The 22,197-nt window shown below is 46.2% G+C and overlaps 1 protein-coding gene across 1 annotated transcript; it reads left to right on the forward strand.

Annotated features, from left to right (window-relative positions):
- Positions 1 to 462: 462 nt before the first annotated feature.
- On the forward strand, positions 463 to 13,928 carry LOC115578230 (H-2 class II histocompatibility antigen, A-U alpha chain; the record flags this gene model as incomplete). The annotated part of the gene is given in 2 exon segments (XM_030411093.1): positions 463 to 747; positions 12,807 to 13,928. Coding segments are annotated over 2 exon segments (407 nt in total), but the record flags the coding sequence as incomplete, so codon positions are not given.
- Positions 13,929 to 22,197: the final 8,269 nt, after the last annotated feature.

The following is a 22,197-nucleotide window of genomic DNA, read 5'->3' on the forward strand; positions in this document are numbered from 1 at the left end:
TGTCAATCATTCAAAACATGTTTTTTCAGGTTTAAAATTTATTTAAACATAAACAGAACTGACTGACAGACCAGTCTGATTTAGCTTGAATAGGCCTGGTTTTATGCAAATCCTGACGGGATGTAAAGTGATGAGCAGTATCAACGTGTTTTATCTTAAAGCTGCCATGTGAAAACTACATTGTAGATTACAACAAACGTATCTGACACTGCTGATGGATCAGTGTTTTGTTTTATTTTGTAGACTGCTGTAGTCTGATTGTTGGAAGGACTTCCTGAATAAACAGGGAATTAAAATTATGAAAAGTGGCCATATGCAGTAGTGAAGATCACTGAGAATCACTGACAGCTGAATCTTAATCAGATTTAGTCGTGAAGATTCACGCCTCTTATTATTAGCATAATCTGTTAATAATGTTAATCTGAAGTATTTAATAATAATCTGATCTGTGTGTGTGTTCAGATGCTCCCTCCAGTCCGGTGATCTACCCCAGAGACGAGGTGGAGCTGGAAGTGAAGAACGTCCTGATCTGTCATGTGACTGGTTTCTATCCTGCTCCTGTGAAGTTCTCCTGGACCAAGAACGGACAGAACGTGACTGAAGGAACCAGCGTCAACGTTCCCTACGTCAATAAAGATGGAACCTTCAACCAGTTCTCCAAACTGGACTTCACCCCCCAACAAGGAGACTTCTACAGCTGTTCAGTGTCCCATCCAGCCCTGAAGGACCCACTGACCAGGATCTGGGGTGAGAACACTTTATTTACACTGACAACTGACGACAACACAAACTTTATTTACACTGACAACAACACACACTTTATTTACACTGATCACGATACAAACTTTATTTACACTGACCACGATACACACTTTATTTGAACTGACAACACACACTTTATTTACACTAATGACAATACATACTTTATTTAAACTGACAACAATACTATGAAGGTATTATTGGTGCAAAAGTTTTGAGCACCTGTAACAGTGGAATTTGTAGTTGTGTACAATGATTGTGTTGTGTACTTGTAGATTTTTTTCTCCCCACAAATACAACACAACACTTACACATTCACAAATTCTCAATTACAGGTGCACAAATCCTATTTTACAAGTCACAGATTAAAAAACTGACACGCTCACATTTTTGCTCCAGTTGTTGTAGTTTATTTGGTGCAAAACATATTTGTGCACCTGTAACAGACAATGTGAACTTGTGACAAACTGTCTGTGCATTCAGTCTATGGTGCAAAAGGCGGGTGCTGATCTGAGATCGACTGATCCCACAGCCAATCAGAGGAGAGGGTGGATTCAGCACATGCAAAACTAACAGCAGCAGAGACAGCGTATCCTGCTAGCTAGCAGGCTAACGATTGTTCAGCGGTGGGTCTCGCTTGCACCGTTTTGTAAAAGTGAACATGTCAGCTGGCAAACTTCGAGCAAACATGACAGTTTGTGTTTCTATACTTAAGCTCCTGTCCTAGCAATGAGCAGTTATTACAGCGACTCCCTTTAGCTTCACCGAAGCTAGCTTTGGCTAGTGTCAAGCTCGCCAAGCCAGCCGTGGTTCGCGTTTGCTTGGTCAAATCAGCAACATGTTGTTTTCTAGTGCACAAATCTACTAACATTTACAGTAATCGTAATGAAGCCGCTCTGAAGGGCTGCTGGTAGTGACTGGGGGTCAGACTGCAGTCTCACAGTCAGACCCATGAAACATACGGTACTTTACAGTCATTATTCCCGGTAAGAAACTGAAGGGATCACGAAAGTCTGGATTTCGAAGTAAATGACAATTTGAGGAAAAAAAAGTTTCCATAAGTAGTTCAAGATTCATATACTGCTGGACTTGGTACTTCCTAGACTATGTGCATGAATGATATGAGGTACTTTTACTGTGTACTGTTCGAGTAATCCTGTGTCAAAATCCTTAACAGAGGACAAGATTGAGGATATTTCACCCAACTTTGATAATACAAAACTTATTTTCCATAAGTAGTCCAAGATTCATATACCGCTGAACTTAGAGGAAATTTTATTTTAGGCTGTGTCATCTGTGTCCTGACATCCAGCTGGGTAGTTGAACATGAAGTGGTGCTCACCTCCACCTGCAGCACATTTGACAGAGGTAGGGGAGCTAGTCCTGAGTCAGGTCATAGAGGAGCTGGTCCTGAGTCAGGTCATAGAGGAGCTGGTCCTGAGTCAGGTCATAGAGGAGCTGGTCCTGAGTCAGGTCATAGAGGAGCTGGTCCTGAGTCAGGTCATAGAGGAGCTGGTCCTTAGTCAGGTCATAGAGGAGCTGGTCCTGAGTCAGGTCATAGAGGAGCTGGTCCTGAGTCAGGTCATAGGGGAGCTAGTCCTGAGTCAGGTCATAGAGGAGCTGGTCCTGAGTCAGGTCATAGAGGAGCTGGTCCTGAGTCAGGTCATAGAGGAGCTGGTCCTGAGTCAGGTCACAGAGGAGCTGGTCCTGAGTCAGGTCATAGAGGAGCTGGTCCTGAGTCAGGTCGCTGGGTGACCAGAGGAGCTGGTCCTGAGTCAGGTCGCTGGGTGACCAGACGAGCTGGTCCTGAGTCAGGTCGCTGGGTGACCAGAGGAGCTGGTCCTGAGTCAGGTCGCTGGGTGACCAGAGGAGCTAGTCCTGAGTCAGGTCATAGAGGAGCTGGTCCTGAGTCAGGTCATAGAGGAGCTAGTCCTGAGTCAGGTCATAGAGGAGCTGGTCCTGAGTCAGGTCATAGAGGAGCTGGTCCTGAGTCAGGTCATAGAGGAGCTGGTCCTGAGTCAGGTCACAGAGGAGCTGGTCCTGAGTCAGGTCATAGAGGAGCTGGTCCTGAGTCAGGTCGCTGGGTGACCAGAGGAGCTGGTCCTGAGTCAGGTCGCTGGGTGACCAGAGGAGCTGGTCCTGAGTCAGGTCGCTGGGTGACCAGAGGAGCTGGTCCTGAGTCAGGTCATAGGGGAGCTAGTCCTGAGTCAGGTCATAGAGGAGCTGGTCCTGAGTCAGGTCATAGAGGAGCTGGTCCTGAGTCAGGTCATAGAGGAGCTGGTCCTGAGTCAGGTCACAGAGGAGCTGGTCCTGAGTCAGGTCATAGAGGAGCTGGTCCTGAGTCAGGTCGCTGGGTGACCAGAGGAGCTGGTCCTGAGTCAGGTCGCTGGGTGACCAGAGGAGCTGGTCCTGAGTCAGGTCGCTGGGTGACCAGAGGAGCTGGTCCTGAGTCAGGTCGCTGGGTGACCAGAGGAGCTGGTCCTGAGTCAGGTCATAGGGGAGCTAGTCCTGAGTCAGGTCATAGAGGAGCTGGTCCTGAGTCAGGTCATAGAGGAGCTGGTCCTGAGTCAGGTCATAGAGGAGCTGGTCCTGAGTCAGGTCACAGAGGAGCTGGTCCTGAGTCAGGTCATAGAGGAGCTGGTCCTGAGTCAGGTCGCTGGGTGACCAGAGGAGCTGGTCCTGAGTCAGGTCATAGAGGAGCTGGTCCTGAGTCAGGTCATAGAGGAGCTGGTCCTGAGTCAGGTCATAGAGGAGCTGGTCCTGAGTCAGGTCATAGAGGAGCTGGTCCTGAGTCAGGTCATAGAGGAGCTGGTCCTGAGTCAGGTCATAGAGGAGCTGGTCCTGAGTCAGGTCATAGAGGAGCTGGTCCTGAGTCAGGTCATAGGGGAGCTAGTCCTGAGTCAGGTCATAGAGGAGCTGGTCCTGAGTCAGGTCATAGAGGAGCTGGTCCTGAGTCAGGTCATAAAGGAGCTGGTCCTGAGTCAGGTCGCTGGGTGAGCAGAGGAGCTGGTCCTGAGTCAGGTCATACAGGAGCTGGTCCTGAGTCAGGTCGCTGGGTGAGCAGAGGAGCTGGTCCTGAGTCAGGTCGCCGGGTGACCAGAGGAGCTGGTCCTGAGTCAGGTCGCCGGGTGACCAGAGGAGCTGGTCCTGAGTCAGGTCATAGAGGAGCTGGTCCTGAGTCAGGTCGCTGGGTGAGCAGAGGAGCTGGTCCTAAGTCAGGTCATAGAGGAGCTGGTCCTGAGTCAGGTCATACAGGAGCTGGTCCTGAGTCAGGTCGCTGGGTGAGCAGAGGAGCTGGTCCTGAGTCAGGTCGCTGGGTGACCAGACGAGCTGGTCCTGAGTCAGGTCGCTGGGTGACCAGAGGAGCTGGTCCTGAGTCAGGTCGCCGGGTGACCAGAGGAGCTGGTCCTGAGTCAGGTCGCTGGGTGAGCAGAGGAGCTGGTCCTGAGTCAGGTCATACAGGAGCTGGTCCTGAGTCAGGTCGCTGGGTGAGCAGAGGAGCTGGTCCTGAGTCAGGTCGCCGGGTGACCAGAGGAGCTGGTCCTGAGTCAGGTCATAGAGGAGCTGGTCCTGAGTCAGGTCGCTGGGTGAGCAGAGGAGCTGGTCCTGAGTCAGGTCATAGAGGAGCTGGTCCTGAGTCAGCTCATACAGGAGCTGGTCCTGAGTCAGGTCGCTGGGTGAGCAGAGGAGCTGGTCCTGAGTCAGGTCATAGAGGAGCTGGTCCTGAGTCAGGTCATAGAGGAGCTGGTCCTGAGTCAGGTCACAGAGGAGCTGGTCCTGAGTCAGGTCGCTGGGTGAGCAGAGGAGCTGGTCCTTAGTCAGGTCGCTGGGTGACCAGAGGAGCTGGTCCTGAGTCAGGTCGCTGGGTGACCAGAGGAGCTGGTCCTGAGTCAGGTCGCTGGGTGACCGGAGGAGCTGGTCCTGAGTCAGGTCATAGAGGAGCTGGTCCTGAGTCAGGTCGCTGGGTGACCAGAGGAGCTGGTCCTGAGTCAGGTCACAGAGGAGCTGGTCCTGAGTCAGGTCGCCGGGTGACCAGAGGAGCTGGTCCTGAGTCAGGTCATAGAGGAGCTGGTCCTGAGTCAGGTCGCTGGGTGACCAGAGGAGCTGGTCCTGAGTCAGGTCATAGAGGAGCTGGTCCTGAGTCAGGTCGCTGGGTGACCAGAGGAGCTGGTCCTGAGTCAGGTCGCCGGGTGACCAGAGGAGCTGGTCCTGAGTCAGGTCATAGAGGAGCTGGTCCTGAGTCAGGTCGCTGGGTGAGCAGAGGAGCTGGTCCTGAGTCAGGTCATACAGGAGCTGGTCCTGAGTCAGGTCGCTGGGTGAGCAGAGGAGCTGGTCCTGAGTCAGGTCGCCGGGTGACCAGAGGAGCTGGTCCTGAGTCAGGTCGCCGGGTGACCAGAGGAGCTGGTCCTGAGTCAGGTCATAGAGGAGCTGGTCCTGAGTCAGGTCGCTGGGTGAGCAGAGGAGCTGGTCCTGAGTCAGGTCATAGAGGAGCTGGTCCTGAGTCAGGTCATACAGGAGCTGGTCCTGAGTCAGGTCGCTGGGTGAGCAGAGGAGCTGGTCCTGAGTCAGGTCGCTGGGTGACCAGACGAGCTGGTCCTGAGTCAGGTCGCTGGGTGACCAGAGGAGCTGGTCCTGAGTCAGGTCGCTGGGTGACCGGAGGAGCTGGTCCTGAGTCAGGTCACAGAGGAGCTGGTCCTGAGTCAGGTCACAGAGGAGCTGGTCCTGAGTCAGGTCGCTGGGTGAGCAGAGGAGCTGGTCCTGAGTCAGGTCACAGAGGAGCTGGTCCTGAGTCAGGTCGCTGGGTGAGCAGAGGAGCTGGTCCTGAGTCAGGTCATAGAGGAGCTGGTCCTGAGTCAGGTCGCTGGGTGACCAGAGGAGCTGGTCCTGAGTCAGGTCGCTGGGTGAGCAGAGGAGCTGGTCCTGAGTCAGGTCGCTGGGTGAGCAGAGGAGCTGGTCCTGAGTCAGGTCGCCGGGTAACCAGAGGAGCTGGTCCTGAGTCAGGTCTCTGGGTGACCAGAGGAGCTGGTCCTGAGTCAGGTCATAGAGGAGCTGGTCCTGAGTCAGGTCGCTGGGTGAGCAGAGGAGCTGGTCCTGAGTCAGGTCGCCGGGTAACCAGAGGAGCTGGTCCTGAGTCAGGTCGCTGGGTGACCAGAGGAGCTGGTCCTGAGTCAGGTCATAGAGGAGCTGGTCCTGAGTCAGGTCGCTGGGTGACCAGAGGAGCTGGTCCTGAGTCAGGTCGCCGGGTGACCAGAGGAGCTGGTCCTGAGTCAGGTCATAGAGGAGCTGGTCCTGAGTCAGGTCGCTGGGTAAGCAGAGAAGCTGGTCCTGAGTCAGGTCATACAGGAGCTGGTCCTGAGTCAGGTCGCTGGGTGAGCAGAGGAGCTGGTCCTGAGTCAGGTCGCCGGGTGACCAGAGGAGCTGGTCCTGAGTCAGGTCATAGAGGAGCTGGTCCTGAGTCAGGTTGCTGGGTGAGCAGAGGAGCTGGTCCTGAGTCAGGTCGCTGGGTGAGCAGAGGAGCTGGTCCTGAGTCAGGTCACAGAGGAGCTGGTCCTGAGTCAGGTCACAGAGGAGCTGGTCCTGAATCAGGTCTCTGGGTGAGCAGAGGCTGAGGGCGTCACTCACCCCCAGGACCCAATATTAGAGGCAGACACACACTTACTGTCTACACATTCAACTACAAGTCATTTCATCTTATACTCTGAAAAAACTGAGAAACACAGACTTTGAAATTACATTGTTGGAAAAGATACAATAGGCTCTACTGATGGTTACTGTTAGTGAGCAGGTTCTGTTCACAGAGTCAGTTACCGCAGTAACAGACCCAGAGTTTAACTTACCTCTCTTTCTGGAACTGAACACTCAGAGTTTCTCTCATCTCAGGGTTAACAAACTCAGAGATTTACTAAACCCACTTTCTGAAACGGGCCCCAGGCGTTTATTTGGGACCAGGCGTTTTCAGGCAATTCAACTGTTGTGCGTCTTCTGCAAGTGAAGTTGTTGCGGCGGAGGAAACTCCTCATCTCTGCTGTCACTCACGGTGGTGTACATTTGTTTTGCCCTGATCATTTTGTGGGACACTCTCTCATGGCGTGCCCGTTTGCTGATAACTCATCCCCGCATGTTTATCTGAAGCTCCTCGCTAGACTTCTTCCTGGCAGCAGGCAGCCTGGCACTCAGTTCGTTAACATGCACAGTTTAGTCAGATTACAGCCATAGTTCCACTCTGCTACTCAACCAGACAACTGCAGTTTTCCGAGTATACATGCCGGTGAGAAAATTGGATTCTTGTCCTGTCAACATGTCATACCCGGTACGCTAGGTGGCGCTGTACCCATTTCAACTAGTGGCAACAGAAACACCTCCGGCTGACCTCTTTACGTCACCAGCAACAACAAACTGCCTCGGCATTCCAGAAAGATGGCGTACGAAGAGCGAGACAAAGCTACATCTTTGTACACTTCATATATGGTGTACATGATAATTACACAAACTAGGTGTACTCTGGCGCTCTTTCTCTCTTTCTTGCGGTGATTTCGGAGGAAAGACGTCCATCTACTTCCGGCTCACGGCCCCGGGGAAAAATCTCGAGCCTGCGCACAACGCAAAATCTGATCCAATCTGATAAAACGTATACATGCAGGAGTAATGTGACTATCAATCGAATAATCTGGGTGTTATAATCTGACTAGGAGTAACCCGATCCGGTCCGATTTTAGTCAGACTAAGGTGTATACATGCATCTTAGAAATCCGACCATAGTCGGACTGACACAGTAATTCGGTTTTCTTGAGTGTCATGTAAACACAACACTAGTATGTAGTGTGTGTGTGTGCGTCTCAGTCTCCGTCTCCCTCACTCCCGCCCTCGTATGTTTGTCATTGGTTGGCTTCAGCTGTCGATCCACAGCGAGCATGAAATAAGCTTTGTAGTTGTGTGAACGATGTTTGTTGTAACTGCCAGAGCTGTACATGCAGGGCGAGCAGGGGGGAATCTATATCGTTTATATTAGTGGTTCCCAACCTTTTTTCCTTGAAGCCCCCCTTGCCTGTGTCCAAGACAAGCCAGCCCCCCCAACCCGCATACACTAAAAGAATAAAGTGGTTAATTACAAACTTTTATTTGCAAAAAATAAACAACAGCTATATTCTCCTAGTTTTACAATGTATATAGATACATTTCTTCCTTTTTGTGTCATCAGGTGTATCACACACAAACACACACACACACACACACACACACACACACACACACACACAACCAGAATAGGCCTACCAGAGAGCAGAATAGATCTACCAGAGACCAGAATAGGCCTACCAGAGAGCAGAATAGATCTACCAGAGACCAGAATAGGCCTACCAGAGAACAGAATAGATCTACCAGAGACCAGAATAGGCCTACCAGAGAGCAGAATAGATCTACCAGAGACCAGAATAGGCCTACCAGAGAACAGAATAGATCTACCAGAGACCAGAATAGGCCTACCAGAGAGCAGAATAGATCTACCAGAGACCAGAATAGATCTACCAGAGAGCAGAATAGATCTACCAGAGACCAGAATAGGCCTACCAGAGAACAGAATAGATCTACCAGAGACCAGAATAGGCCTACCAGAGACCAGAATAGATCTACCAGAGACCAGAATAGGCCTACCAGAGACCAGAATAAGCCTACCAGAAAGCAGAATAGATCTACCAGAGAGCAGAATAGATCTACCAGAGAGCAGAATAGATCTACCAGAGAGCAGAATAGGCCCACCAGAGAGCAGAATAGATCTACCAGAGAGCAGAATAGATCTACCAGAGAGCAGAATAGATCTACCAGAGAGCAGAATAGATCTACCAGAGAGCAGAATAGATCTACCAGAGAGCAGAATAGGCCTACCAGAGAGCAGAATAGGCCTACCAGAGAGCAGAATAGGCCTACCAGAGAACAGAATAGATCTACCAGAGAGCAGAATAGATCTACCAGAGAGCAGAATAGGCCTACCAGAGAGCAGAATAGGCCTACCAGAGAGCAGAATAGATCTACCAGAGAGCAGAATAGATCTACCAGAGAGCAGAATAGTTCTACCAGAGAGCAGAATAGGCCTACCAGAGAGCAGAATAGATCTACCAGAGAGCAGAATAGTTCTACCAGAGAGCAGAATAGGCCTACCAGAGAGCAGAATAGATCTACCTCATAGAGGTGTTGGTAATAAATAGCTTAATGAATTTAAATGTGGACCAAGAAATATGTTTCAATTTGGATTATAGAGAGTTTTGATTGGGTGTGTTACTGGGATTTTATGCAGTCCAGGGTATAATCGGCCATTTTGACTATTTTTGATTTTACCATTATATTTCACCTTAAAAACTATTTAGCTTGCCTTGTTTGGTGTCATTATTTTCAGCACAACTTCACATGTGTGACTGTACAGTTATTTTTTCATTTTGACACACATCTCTCAACTCTCTCACCGTCACTGTCGGTCCCTCCACAACTTCCTCTTGTCCCCCAGCAACCAAATCACGTGTCTTGCCATGTCATTTTGTGATTGGCTGGTGTGGTGACTTTTTCCACCAATAGGAACACTTTCGTGTGAGAAGTCCGTGTTGACCGTCTCTTCCTGCACCAAACGCGCAGCAAACGTGACGGTAATGTTAACGAAAAAGCACGCCGTACATTATTTATCATAAGTCTGGTTTTACTTGGCCTATCAACGCAATTTAAAAACTGGTACACAGCTTGAAGGCTGCTCCAGCACATAAGTCGGACCGAGACTCACTGAGGCTCTGTCTTGCTGCTACGTCATCTTAAATAGGTCACGTGATTTTGACGTGCCGGCGCGTCAATCGACCTCAGAGGGTTGCACAAATATAACTTTAACCTCACAACCTCAGAACAGACAAAGTTGTGCGCCCCCCCTGCGATCTCACCCAGCGCACCACCCAGGTTGGGAACCACTGCTTTATATCGTTGCTTTTTCAATATGAATATCTTGAATCACTGAATGCACTCGACAAAGCCGACAAATGTTATTATCACGGTCCACGACTTGTTTAAAATGGGTCCACACCTCCGACTTTCCTTTAAACCGGCTCAATAAACATATAATCGTTTGTCTTTGTCTGGAACTTAATTATAATGTGGAGAACCGATGGATATGTGTAAAGATTTTACTACTTCAGAATATTGAGACTGAATAAATTGATTTTGAATGGACTCTAACTGTCCAAGCTAACTTGTACAGTTAGGTGTTTGGAATAATGTCCTCCGGATTATTCCAATAACTAAACACGGAGGTGGTGCCCCTTTAACGAGTGTAATATTAATTGCCAGTGATTAATAATCATATATATATCAAAGTAGTGTGTGAGCAGTGTCTCCTACATCATATATTTATGGTGCTTCCCATGTCAGGCCCGCATACTATCCTACATAAGCACATCGGTATACGCCAGGGTAGATGAATCAAGTGGACCAAACATGTCCCCTGTCCCTAGAATCCATATAAAATGCAACGTGTACAATGTTTTATGATACAGTATGAAGGCCCATAGCTTCATACTAAGGATGCCCAGATTGATTGGCCATCGAATGGCATCATTTGGGATTGGTTGGCATGTCTGGTGTTAAAAACAATTTAATAAAAAAATGTGAATTTGTTAGTTAACTCACCTTTATCCACCTTATTCCTGACTTCGTGACTTTACCCATGGTTCATAGCGGTATTCGGTTATGCTCTTCCGGTTGAACTGGCTGACCTCGGTGTTTACGCTAACGTAGCTGTTATGCTCGCTCTAAAAAACGGCTTTAACATAAAGAAAGTGACAGAATGGATAAAAATTGGAGGTGGATACACATAACAGATGTTTTAATAAGTTGTGAGGACAGTTCTCACAGTGCCTCACCCGTCAGTTCTCACGGAGTGGGCAGATGACATGAAGCATTAGCCCAACGTTAGCTATATCGACATATGTCGATGTTGCCAACGTCGGGCTAATGCTTATCTTATATTTTCTGAAGGTGTTGACGGCGGAGAATTTCGCAGTTACAAACGCACAGAAGTACTGTTGAAGAAACACAGCAAGTTTATATTTCTGAAGGCAGCAGTAGCGCCCAGCCAGAGTGTCAATCAAGCTAAACATACAGCTGGATAATGCTGAAGGAAAGTGGAGTCGTGGAGACAGGCGGCTGCTCGGACATTGAGAAGTCAGTTAGAGTTAGAGCAGTCATGCAGTCCATGCAGCAGCTATTCTGTGGAAGATATTCATAAACCCAAATATTTATTTTAGTGTCAAAGCCGCGAGCCGCGCTAGTCTTCGTTCCTCCTTCCTCAGCATGGCGTGTAGGGCGCAGGGCAGGACAAGTTTGTCTCAGTGGTTGATGTACTACACGAGATGTTTCTGAAAAAAACTTCAATTTTCATGAATTGTTGTGGCAACCAACAACGGCACATGTTGTACCGGAGCTCATTTTAAAAACAATTTAGCACTTATGACATGACGCTTGTTGTTTAGGGCTAGCTTTGCGGCAGCGGCCATCATGCAGTTGCAAGGCACCCGGAAACAGAAAACCGCCGGCGGAAGTAGTTATCTGTCATGGCAGCCCCCATAGGCTTCCGAGGACACATGTGAATACCCCTGGGGGTGTTGATGGTGATTGCCAGCACAGTCTAAAAATAGGAAATCGAATTATTCAAGAGGATTTAACTTGGAGTAAAAGAAAAAAGCTTGGATATGTAGTTTCTGGGCTTTCTTCATCCAAGGTGTCGGTGTATAGTATGTTGATAAGAATACTGCGGAGGCAAGGCTGGTGGAATGTTAGAGCAATCTTTGTTGAAAACAGATCTCAATGCTAGCGTCCGTCCAGTCACGGCCGTTACCTGGGTTTCTCAAATTTATGACAAAGTTCTGCTCAATGCTTTGCCCTCTGCTCTAACAGAATTCCTATCGCCTTCGATCTCGGAAATCTACAAAGTGCCACCACCCTTCTCTACTTCTGCGAGCCCTTTTTAAAGTCTAATCACTGCATCGTCCCACTCCTTCTAATTGGTCACTTTGGTGGTCACAGTAAAAAGAGAAGTTAACCTGCCTCTTTCTGTACATTACCTAACCTCGGTGAGGTCACTTCTTGGAACTTACAGCCTAAAATGCACCGGATTGTCTCTTCATGCTTATATGGAAATGTATACCTAAAGTCAGCTCTAAACGACTGTAATGAGAGATAAATTTAGTTTTAGTGCTCCATACGGGCCTGTCCTCCAGCTGAACTTTAACGCACTCACACAGAGAACTGTTTAATGGTTTCGGGGCCCCTAGATATGTAAACATCCCAACGGCCATCTCTTTTACCTCACAGTAAGGGAAAACATCTCCAGATGTGGAGGTGTGTTAACATCTCCTTCTGTTTCTGTATCCAGATGTGGAGGTGTGTTAACGTCTCTGTGTGTGTTTCTGTCTCCAGATGTGGAGGTGTGTTAACGTCTCCTTCTGTTTCTGTCTCCAGATGTGGAGGTGTGTTAACATCTCCTTCTGTTTCTGTCTCCAGATGTGGAGGTGTGTTAACGTCTCTGTGTGTCTGTCTCCAGATGTGGAGGTGTGTTAACGTCTCTCTGTGTGTTTCTGTCTCCAGATGTGGAGGTGTGTTAACGTCTCTCTGTGTGTTTCTGTCTCCAGATGTGGAGGTGTGTTAACGTCTCTCTGTGTGTTTCTGTCTCCAGATGTGGAGGTGTGTTAACATCTCTGTGTGTGTGTCTGTCTCCAGATGTGGAGGTGTGTTAACGTCTCTGTGTGTGTTTCTGTCTCCAGATGTGGAGGTGTGTTAACGTCTCTGTGTGTCTGTCTCCAGATGTGGAGGTGTGTTAACGTCTCTCTGTGTGTTTCTGTCTCCAGATGTGGAGGTGTGTTAACGTCTCTCTGTGTGTTTCTGTCTCCAGATGTGGAGGTGTGTTAACGTCTCTCTGTGTGTTTCTGTCTCCAGATGTGGAGGTGTGTTAACATCTCCTTCTGTTTCTGTCTCCAGATGTGGAGGTGTGTTAACGTCTGTGTGTGTGTTTCTGTCTCCAGATGTGGAGAAGACTCTGCCCGGTGTTGGACCTGCAGTGTTCTGTGGACTGGGTCTGACTGTGGGTCTGCTCGGTGTGGCTGCTGGAACCTTCTTCCTCATCAAAGGAAACGAGTGCAGATGATTGGTCGGGGCTGATGATGTCACTTCTGTTCTCTTTGATAACTTTCCTTCATCTTGTATCAATAAACTCCTGAACACTGTGTTGATCTGATTCCTGCTGAACTGTCACTGAATGCTCTTTAAGCTTTTCTGATTCCAGGTGTAATAAAGTGTTAATCCAGATGTGGACCTGTCAGTGTGTGTGTGTGTGGCCTGTGTTGGACAGTGACATCATCAGCACCTCCTCCAGGTGTAACATCTGGATCTGGTGGAGTTTCTCTGTAGAGACAGAAGTGATTGATGCTGACAGGATGAGACCATGATCCTGATTTACAGACGAGGAGACAAAGTCAAGTGTGTGTTGATGCTGAGCCAGCGTCTCTGCAGGCTCCGCCCCTTTTACTTAAACACCTTCATGACCAGATGTGGGAAACCTGCCGTCACTTATAGAATCCATCATCAGCCTCATGTGGTTCTGATCCGACTCCTGAATCAGTAACTGATCTAAACTCCCTGTTAGTTTCTCGTTGCACCAACCGGGTCGACGTCTGCTCTTAAACTCAGACGGTCTCTTTTCATTCTACGTCCCAGCTGACACCGGGTCACACCGGGTTCTTCTCACTGAGACCGGCAGAAGTTCAGACTGGGTTTAGTTCTGTTGGTGCAACAGGATCCATTCTATAGTCTTTTCCTAACTCAGACCAGCTGAGCAGTCAGAACCGGTCTAAAGACCCGTTGTAGCTGATGGAGCGACTGCAGGTTTAATCCTCCATCACTGATCTGACCTCTGACTTCTGTCTGAACAGAACCAGTGATGAAACATCTGTGAACTGGTCCAGTGAAACTCCCAGATGTTGCTGATGATTCTGATGTGCTGTAATGTTTGTGAAGACGTTGTGTTGAACATCATGTGTGTGATCTTTGTGAAACAGTGTGTTAGCTCACAGTTTGTTACAGCAGTCTGAATGAAATGTAAGTCATCACTGAGCTTCAGTGTCCACCTCTGGAATAAAACATCCACTTTTCATCTGCTGCGTCTCTTCTTAATGATCCACTGGTGTTCACACATCACGCTGACATCATCACGCTGACATCACAGACACACTGACTGAAGACAACAAGTATTGGCAGTGCAAGCGGTGCAGCTGCACCAGGGCCCAAAATAAAAAAAAAAAAAAACAGCTATCCAGAATTGCCACAGGCCCCTGTTTTTGTGAATGAAATAGCCGGGGGCGGGTTGGTAAGGTAACGCTGAGTGTAGGAGGAGGAAATGATAATTTGTCCAATCACCTTGTCTGGAACCAGTGTCACCTGACAGGATCCGCTGAAGCAGCAACACCGGTGATGCTAGCCCCGGGATTCGAACCAGCGAACTTCCAACCACTAGTCCACCAGCTCTAACCACTGAGCTACTGCCGCCCCTAAAATAATTAAATAAATAATTAATAATAATAAAACCAGACCTGCAAGCAGTTATGAACGGGGGCCAAGCCCCCCCCGCCGCCTCGGACGCCGCGCACCGCAGAGCCCACGGGAGTTGGCCCCAAAGGATGACCGACTCGGGGCAAAAGTGGCCAACATGTGAGCCGTGGTATTCGCTGTAATGGGAAGTGCTCTGGGAGTGCAAAAGGCTGAATGTGTGCCGATTTAGATTTGTTGTAATAAGCCACGCCAACATTCAGCAGTCATGACCACCTTCAAGATATTGGCCCTACATTGGTCCTATTTTCGTAAAAATCGGTGTAGCCGTTTAAGAGATATAAACTTCCCATCTTTTTAGCGCCCCCTAGTGGCAAAAATTCGCCAAATTCAGCTCATCCCTTCCCAGTCTCATGGCAACCAAGGAACTCTAATTTGTTGTTAATAGCATTTAGTTCGACCGAGATATCAAACAGTTTACATTTTTATAGCTACCTACAGGAATTTGTTCATTAATAATTTGCTTAATTTTTGATCGAGCAAAATTCTTTTGATAACTTTAGATCAGGTCCAGCTGAAGAGTGTACATGCCAAGTTTCACGCAGATGGGACAAATTCCCAAGGAGGTGTTCGAAAAAGTAGGTTTTGCATATGTGGCGATTTAGCGAACGAAATGTGCTGCAGAAGTGGGCGTGTCCTATGTCAGAAAACCCAGCTCTATTTAGGGAACATATGGATATAAGGTTTGCGAATGTATTATTTAAAATGTGGAAGTTACAGGCATAAACGCGATTGCATCCATTATAGCACGTGCAATTTTTGGTATGGAAGAACTGTGTCAGGGTTTCCCCTACATGTAATTGACTGTGGCGCACCGCCACGGCAAAATAAAAGCCGCCACACCTTAAAAATTCAGGCATAAAGAAATCCAGTGTTAGAGAAAGGAAATATTTTACCAGACACAGATGCAGGACATGCCTGGAGAGGCGGGTCGGGTTTATGATTGCCATTTTCAAGGCGTCACTTATCATCAGTCATTATTAGCGACACGAATGATAAGCATTTGCGCCCTCCCTGATCTCCCATTCCCTCTACGCTGTCTTACTTTCACTTTTAAAAATTGCGTTCGTCCAATTTTCCTTCGGGCGTCGGTATCAATTTATAGCGGGTCGGCTCGGGTACGGAATGTAAGTTGTGTCGGAAAACTGGTCGGATGCGGCAGGACTCTGCTCTAAGTGACCATTTTAATCCTCTAGCTAATTATCAAGCTAAATATCCAACATGCTAGTTAACGTCAAAGACTGCGGTGGAAGACACAGTACATTATTTTTCACCCGTGCAGGACTCTGAATTAGATAACTCCTCTCTTGAAACAAATAATAAAAATAGTATTTCTTTACAATAGTACAGTTCATGATAACCAGAGAAAAGAAAAGAAATTCCAGATCAGACAAAATGCCAAGGAGGAGTTCGATAAAGTAGGTTTTTGTGATTTTGTGAAAAAACGTTCTAACTGGAAGTGGGCGTGGCCAATCGCAAAGCGATTCAGCTCCATTCAGGGAATCTGGGGATACAAGGTTTTTGAATGTGCGACAAACGGTATGAGTTATAGGATAAACTCGTTGGCCTAGATTATAGCGCCCCCTGCAGGCGGATATATGTAGTTTTTTGTGTCTGAGATATTCATAGTCCTGCAAATTGCACCGCCCTCCCTTGCACGGTTTAGCCTGCAGCACCACTTTTAGCCGGAGAAAAATAAAAATCTTAACGATTACAATAGGGTTCCTAGCACCGCTGGTCCTAGGAAACGCACTCTGCTTATATTACATCATTGACTACCAGTCACACTAACAACATTAATTAATGCTGGAAATAACTTTCACTTCTAGAAATTGCTACCTGGATATTGTTGAGGTTTTTGTTGAAAGTGACATCTGGGTTCTGGCTCGGGTTTGTGGAGCTCCCTCCTCCTCCTCCCTCCGTTTGCTTTGCAGCTCAGCATTAACTTTTGGGTGTACTGCTTTTAAATGCATATACCACATAAACATATTGCTTTCCTGCATACATCACAGGTGGCAGTTTATCTGTCTGAAACTGAAATAACTCCAAACAGCACTCCTCTTCCTCTCCGCCATCATTAAGGGTCGCCATTCCGTCTCTGCCCTAGGAGGCAGCGCAGGAGGGGAAGGGCACAATGAAGAGAGGTGGAGAGGAGCGCTGTGCATAAGAGAGACGCTGCGCTCACACAAACTCTGTGAAGAAAAACAAGTGATTTGCTGAACTTATAGGAGAGAAACTACAACAAAAATATCGATCTCATCACGCTAGTATCGATCCGATACCAACACTAACCTTGGTATAGATACTAGTGATGGGAACGAGACCGCATATGTCGAGTTCGAGTCAAGACCGAGACCATAGGTTTTTAAATGCAGCCGAGACCAAGTCGAGACCGAGTCTTTAAGGAGTCGAGACTGCATCGAGACCGATCAAAAAGAGCAGATTTGTTTTTCTTTGCTTGTTCACTGTTCAACCCACTCCAGAAGAATAACGTTAACTGATGTGTGCAGTGTGTGCGTGTGTGACGTTCTTATCTTTCAAAATCGTTGCTGCGCAAATACTGCAAATAAAAATATTTGCAGTGATGTTGATAGGTTTTCAATGTAGTGAGTCCCCGGGACCCACAGGTGGTGAGTTGAGTGGGTCCCTGGGAAATTCAATGGGTCCCGACTCCCCAGTTAAAAAAATGTATTTCTTTCTTATAATACTCTATTTCTTAAATGTTATTGAGTGTTAAACTCCTTTGATGGTGGTATGATATGGTTATAATAAACGGATATATTCATGTATGTTCAAAATGCATCTGAAATTAAACAAATTAAATTCCAAATCTGAAAAGTTTATTGTAAAACAACTGTCACAGTGGCATGACACATGACAGTCAAATCAAACAGCATTTTTGTAGCAACATAAATAGCACCAAAATAGATTACTAAAATTCAGATAGTCTGCTGACCTGCAACAGGTTTTATCTTTTTATTTGGTGGCATTATTGTGTTCTCCTTTTCCTGCTTACTCCTAAGGTCCTAGTTTTCATCACCACCACCGGATTATGTTTTATTTATGTTTTAAAAGGTAATCGACACGAATGAGCAAAAGAACAATGAACAATTTTGGGTCGGGGGTGATGATAAATGACCCTTAAATATTAAATCTGTGTCTATAATAACCACACCCTGACATGTAAATGTGACATCTCTCTTGATTTGTTTAATTATAATATCTATAATAGAAGCCTACTGCAACTGTACTTTTTTTTTTTAACCATTAAATGTTATTTTATACATTATCATATTTTATAATGTTCTGTCATGGACTACATCACTTCACTGCTAACAGAAATGAGAGCTGCTCACTGCCAGTTGCAGCTTCTTATCTTGATCTGCAGTCTTTGTTAATTTTTGTCATGATTGTTATTATTAGTACTTACATTATCAAAATCACAGTTACATGTCAGGATGTGGTTATTATAGACAGATTAAATATTTAACTGTCATATGTCATCACAGTAACAGCGTTACATACATTAGCAGCTGTAAACACATAAAAACATTATAAAACACATCATGTGGTTTGGTGTCGACCTGTTTACTGAACGTATCAGGAGTAATCAATGTTTATAATCATCAGAGAACGTTACAGACATTGTTTTTGGTTTCTCTCCGTTTCCAGAGAATTCACAGAGAAGCTGGAGAAGTTTGTGACATTTTCATCCCAGATTTTTGTGAGGAGGGAATTAAACGCCTGTCCCAAATAAACGCCTGGTCTGTTAAGTGATTGAGACAAATACACGCCCGGCTATTATTTGGTATTTTACGGCAGATCCCGCCTCATCAGCACGAGCTGAACAATAAATCTAACACAGCAAGAGAGGCAGGACTTAAGGCAGAACAGCCAATCATCAGCCGGTCAGTCCCAAAGCCGGTGTCATGTTTGAAGCAGCAACAGGAGAGGGAGGAGAGAGGAGAGGAGGAGGGAGGGAGAGGAGAGGAGAAAGAGGAGGGAGGAGAGGAGAGGAGAGAGGAGGCAGCTGCAGCGAGAGCAGACACAGAGCAGGCGGAGAAAGTGACTCTGGCGTAAGGCGTTTGTGCAAAACTGCAGAAAAACTGTAGAAAAAGTGTGGGTGTTGAACCCTCTCACCGGGAAAAGTGTTGGTGTTAGAACACACACATCCCCCACGGGTGCGACGCCCCTGGTTGAAATGAAATCAGCGGTGATCAGTTGTTTTGGTAGCGGCTAAATTAGGATGTCGCGATACTTTGTACAGGGGATCACGTCTGCGCCGAGGAGATGCGCAGAGGGTTGAAACAGCGCTTGTCCGGTCTGCCAACAACAAGGTTTCTTTTGCCAGTTACTGAGGTTAAACACGAGTTGTTTAATGTTCACAACGTATCGTTTTTCATGGGTAAAATGAGGTGCGTCCCCGGGACGCATGGATAGTGAGTTTAGTGCGTCCTTTCAGATTTTGGTCTCGGTCTAAAATTACGAGTCCCCCTCCTTCCAATGAAGGACGAGACCCAGTCAAGACCGAGTATTTTTGCTTTGGAGACCAAGACGAGACGAGACCGAGTGAGCAAAAAATGGTCTCGAGAAGGGTCTCGAGTCCAAGACAGGACTTGAGTACTACAACACTAATCGATACTATCGATATTTGGATCGATCTGCCCACCCCTTGCATCTACCGAGCTGAGAGAACCTAAATTTGTACTGTGAAAATTAGTGTGCGTTTAGCGTAGAGTGTGTTTGAGCATCTGAGTGCGGGAGTGTTTGTGAGTGTGTGTGTGCTCTGGGTAAAACCAGAGCAAGAGTGTCTGTGTTTAGAGAAGCAGTAGGGGCGAGCTGCGTTTTTCTTTATTTTTGTTTCTCCTGTTTTGTATTAGATTAGGGAGTTATGTTTAGCACTTGTATTTTTGCTTCTTTTTCTTTTCTGTAGGTATTAGGTAGTTTTGGGGCTCCAGAGTTTAGATGGGTGTTTTGTTTGTTGTTTTAGGCCTGTATATATCGCACCTATCACTGTACATATTGCACCTGTTGTCTTGTAATAAATTGCATTCTTCACTTAACTTACACCGTGTTTGGGTGTCAGTTATTCATGTTGGGCTCGGCTCCCTAGACCGAGCTTAACATGAGGAGGAATGTCATTAAATAACATCAAATACTGCCACTCCTCCGTAGCAACACTTCTTCATAGTTTTGCTCTATGTCTATGTCTATGTCCAATTGTTTTGGATCGATATATGTAACATCATGTCTGAGGTCATGAATACTTCAATCAAACCTGAGCCTCTCTTCATCATACTGTGGGGGATCTTGGTTACCTTGTCTTGTTGTTGCTTGTCTTGTTTTGCTTTGCCTTGCTCTGATGTTGTACCACTTAAAGCTTAAAGTTTACTGTCTATTTTTTTTTTGTTTTTTTGTTTTTTTTTAAGTAGTTATTGAAAAGACTTTCAGAATGTATAAGTGAAGTGTATGTAAATTGTATGCTTTAATAAAAAGACGTTTGATAAATAACATCAAATACAAAAAGTATCAAAATACACACACAGTGTGTGTGTGTGTGTGTGTGAGTGTGCCTCAGTTGGTGTCAGAGAGCGACCAGAGTGAGAGCAGTCTGCCTGGTAACAGCTGATGATGAGGTCATGTGACCCTGTGCCGTGTTTTTAGAGCGGCTCTCAGTCAGACTGTGTCAGTGTTTGTGAAGTGAACTCAGGAACATGGCTTCATCCTTTCTCAGCTTCTCCCTCCTCTTCATCAGCCTCTGGACAGCAGGTACAGTACCACACACACTCATCAATACTCTCTGATCTACACACTCTGATCAATACACTCTCATCAATACACTCTGATCTACACACTCTGATCTACACACTCTGATCTACACACTCTGATCTATACACTCTGATCTATATACTCTGATCTATACACTCTGATCTACACACTCTGATCTACACACTCTGATCTACACACTCTGATCTACACACTCTGATCTACACACTCTGATCTACACACTCTGATCTATACACTCTGATCTACACACTCTGATCTACACACTCTGATCTACACACTCTGATCTACACACTCTGATCTATACACTCTGATCTACACACTCTGATCTACACACTCTGATCTATACACTCTGATCTACACACTCTGATCTACACACTCTGATCTATACACTCTGATCTATACACACTCTGATCTACACACTCTGATCTACACACTCTGATCTACACACTCTGATCTATATACACTCTGATCTATACACTCTGATCTACACACTCTGATCTACACACTCTGATCTATACTCTCTGATCTATATACTCTGATCTATACACTCTGATCTACACACTCTGATCTATACACTCTGATCTATACTCTCTGATCTATACACTCTGATCTACACACTCTGATCTATACACTCTGATCTACACACTCTGATCTATACTCTCTGATCTATACACACTGATCTACACACTCTGATCTATACACTCTGATCTACACACTCTGATCTACACACTCTGATCTACACACTCTGATCTACACACTCTGATCTATATACACTCTGATCTATACACTCTGATCTACACACTCTGATCTACACACTCTGATCTATACTCTCTGATCTATACACTCTGATCTACACACTCTGATCTATACTCTCTGATCTATACACACTGATCTACACACTCTGATCTACACACTCTGATCTACACACTCTGATCTATACACTCTGATCTACACACTCTGATCTATATACACTCTGATCTACACACTCTGATCTATACACTCTGATCTATACACTCTGATCTACACACTCTGATCTATACTCTCTGATCTATACACTCTGATCAATACACTCTGATCTATACACTCTGATCTACACACTCTGATCTATACACTCTGATCTACACACTCTGATCTACACACTCTGATCTATACACTCTGATCTATACACTCTGATCTACACACTCTGATCTACACACTCTGATCTACACACTCTGATCTATATACACTCTGATCTATACACACTCTGATCTATACACACTCTGATCTACACACTCTGATCTACACACTCTGATCTATATACACTCTGATCTACACACTCTGATCTACACACTCTGATCTACACACTCTGATCTACACACTCTGATCTATACACTCTGATCTATACACTCTGATCTACACACTCTGATCTACACACTCTGATCTACACACTCTGATCTACACACTCTGATCTATACACTCTGATCTACACACTCTGATCTACACACTCTGATCTATATACACTCTGATCTACACACTCTGATCTATACACACTCTGATCTACACACTCTGATCTATACACTCTGATCTATACTCTCTGATCTACACACTCTGATCTACACACTCTGATCTACACACTCTGATCTATACACTCTGATCTACACACTCTGATCTACACACTCTGATCTACACACTCTGATCTATACACTCTGATCTACACACTCTGATCTACACACTCTGATCTATACACTCTGATCTATACACTCTGATCTACACACTCTGATCTACACACTCTGATCTACACACTCTGATCTACACACTCTGATCTATATACACTCTGATCTACACACTCTGATCTACACACTCTGATCTACACACTCTGATCTATACACTCTGATCTACACACTCTGATCTACACACTCTGATCTACACACTCTGATCTACACACTCTGATCTATACACTCTGATCTATACACTCTGATCTACACACTCTGATCTATACACTCTGATCTATACACACTCTGATCTATACACTCTGATCTATACACT

This window comes from Sparus aurata, unplaced genomic scaffold (assembly GCF_900880675.1).
Source record: "Sparus aurata unplaced genomic scaffold, fSpaAur1.1, whole genome shotgun sequence".
In the NCBI taxonomy this organism is placed as follows: domain Eukaryota; kingdom Metazoa; phylum Chordata; class Actinopteri; order Spariformes; family Sparidae; genus Sparus; species Sparus aurata.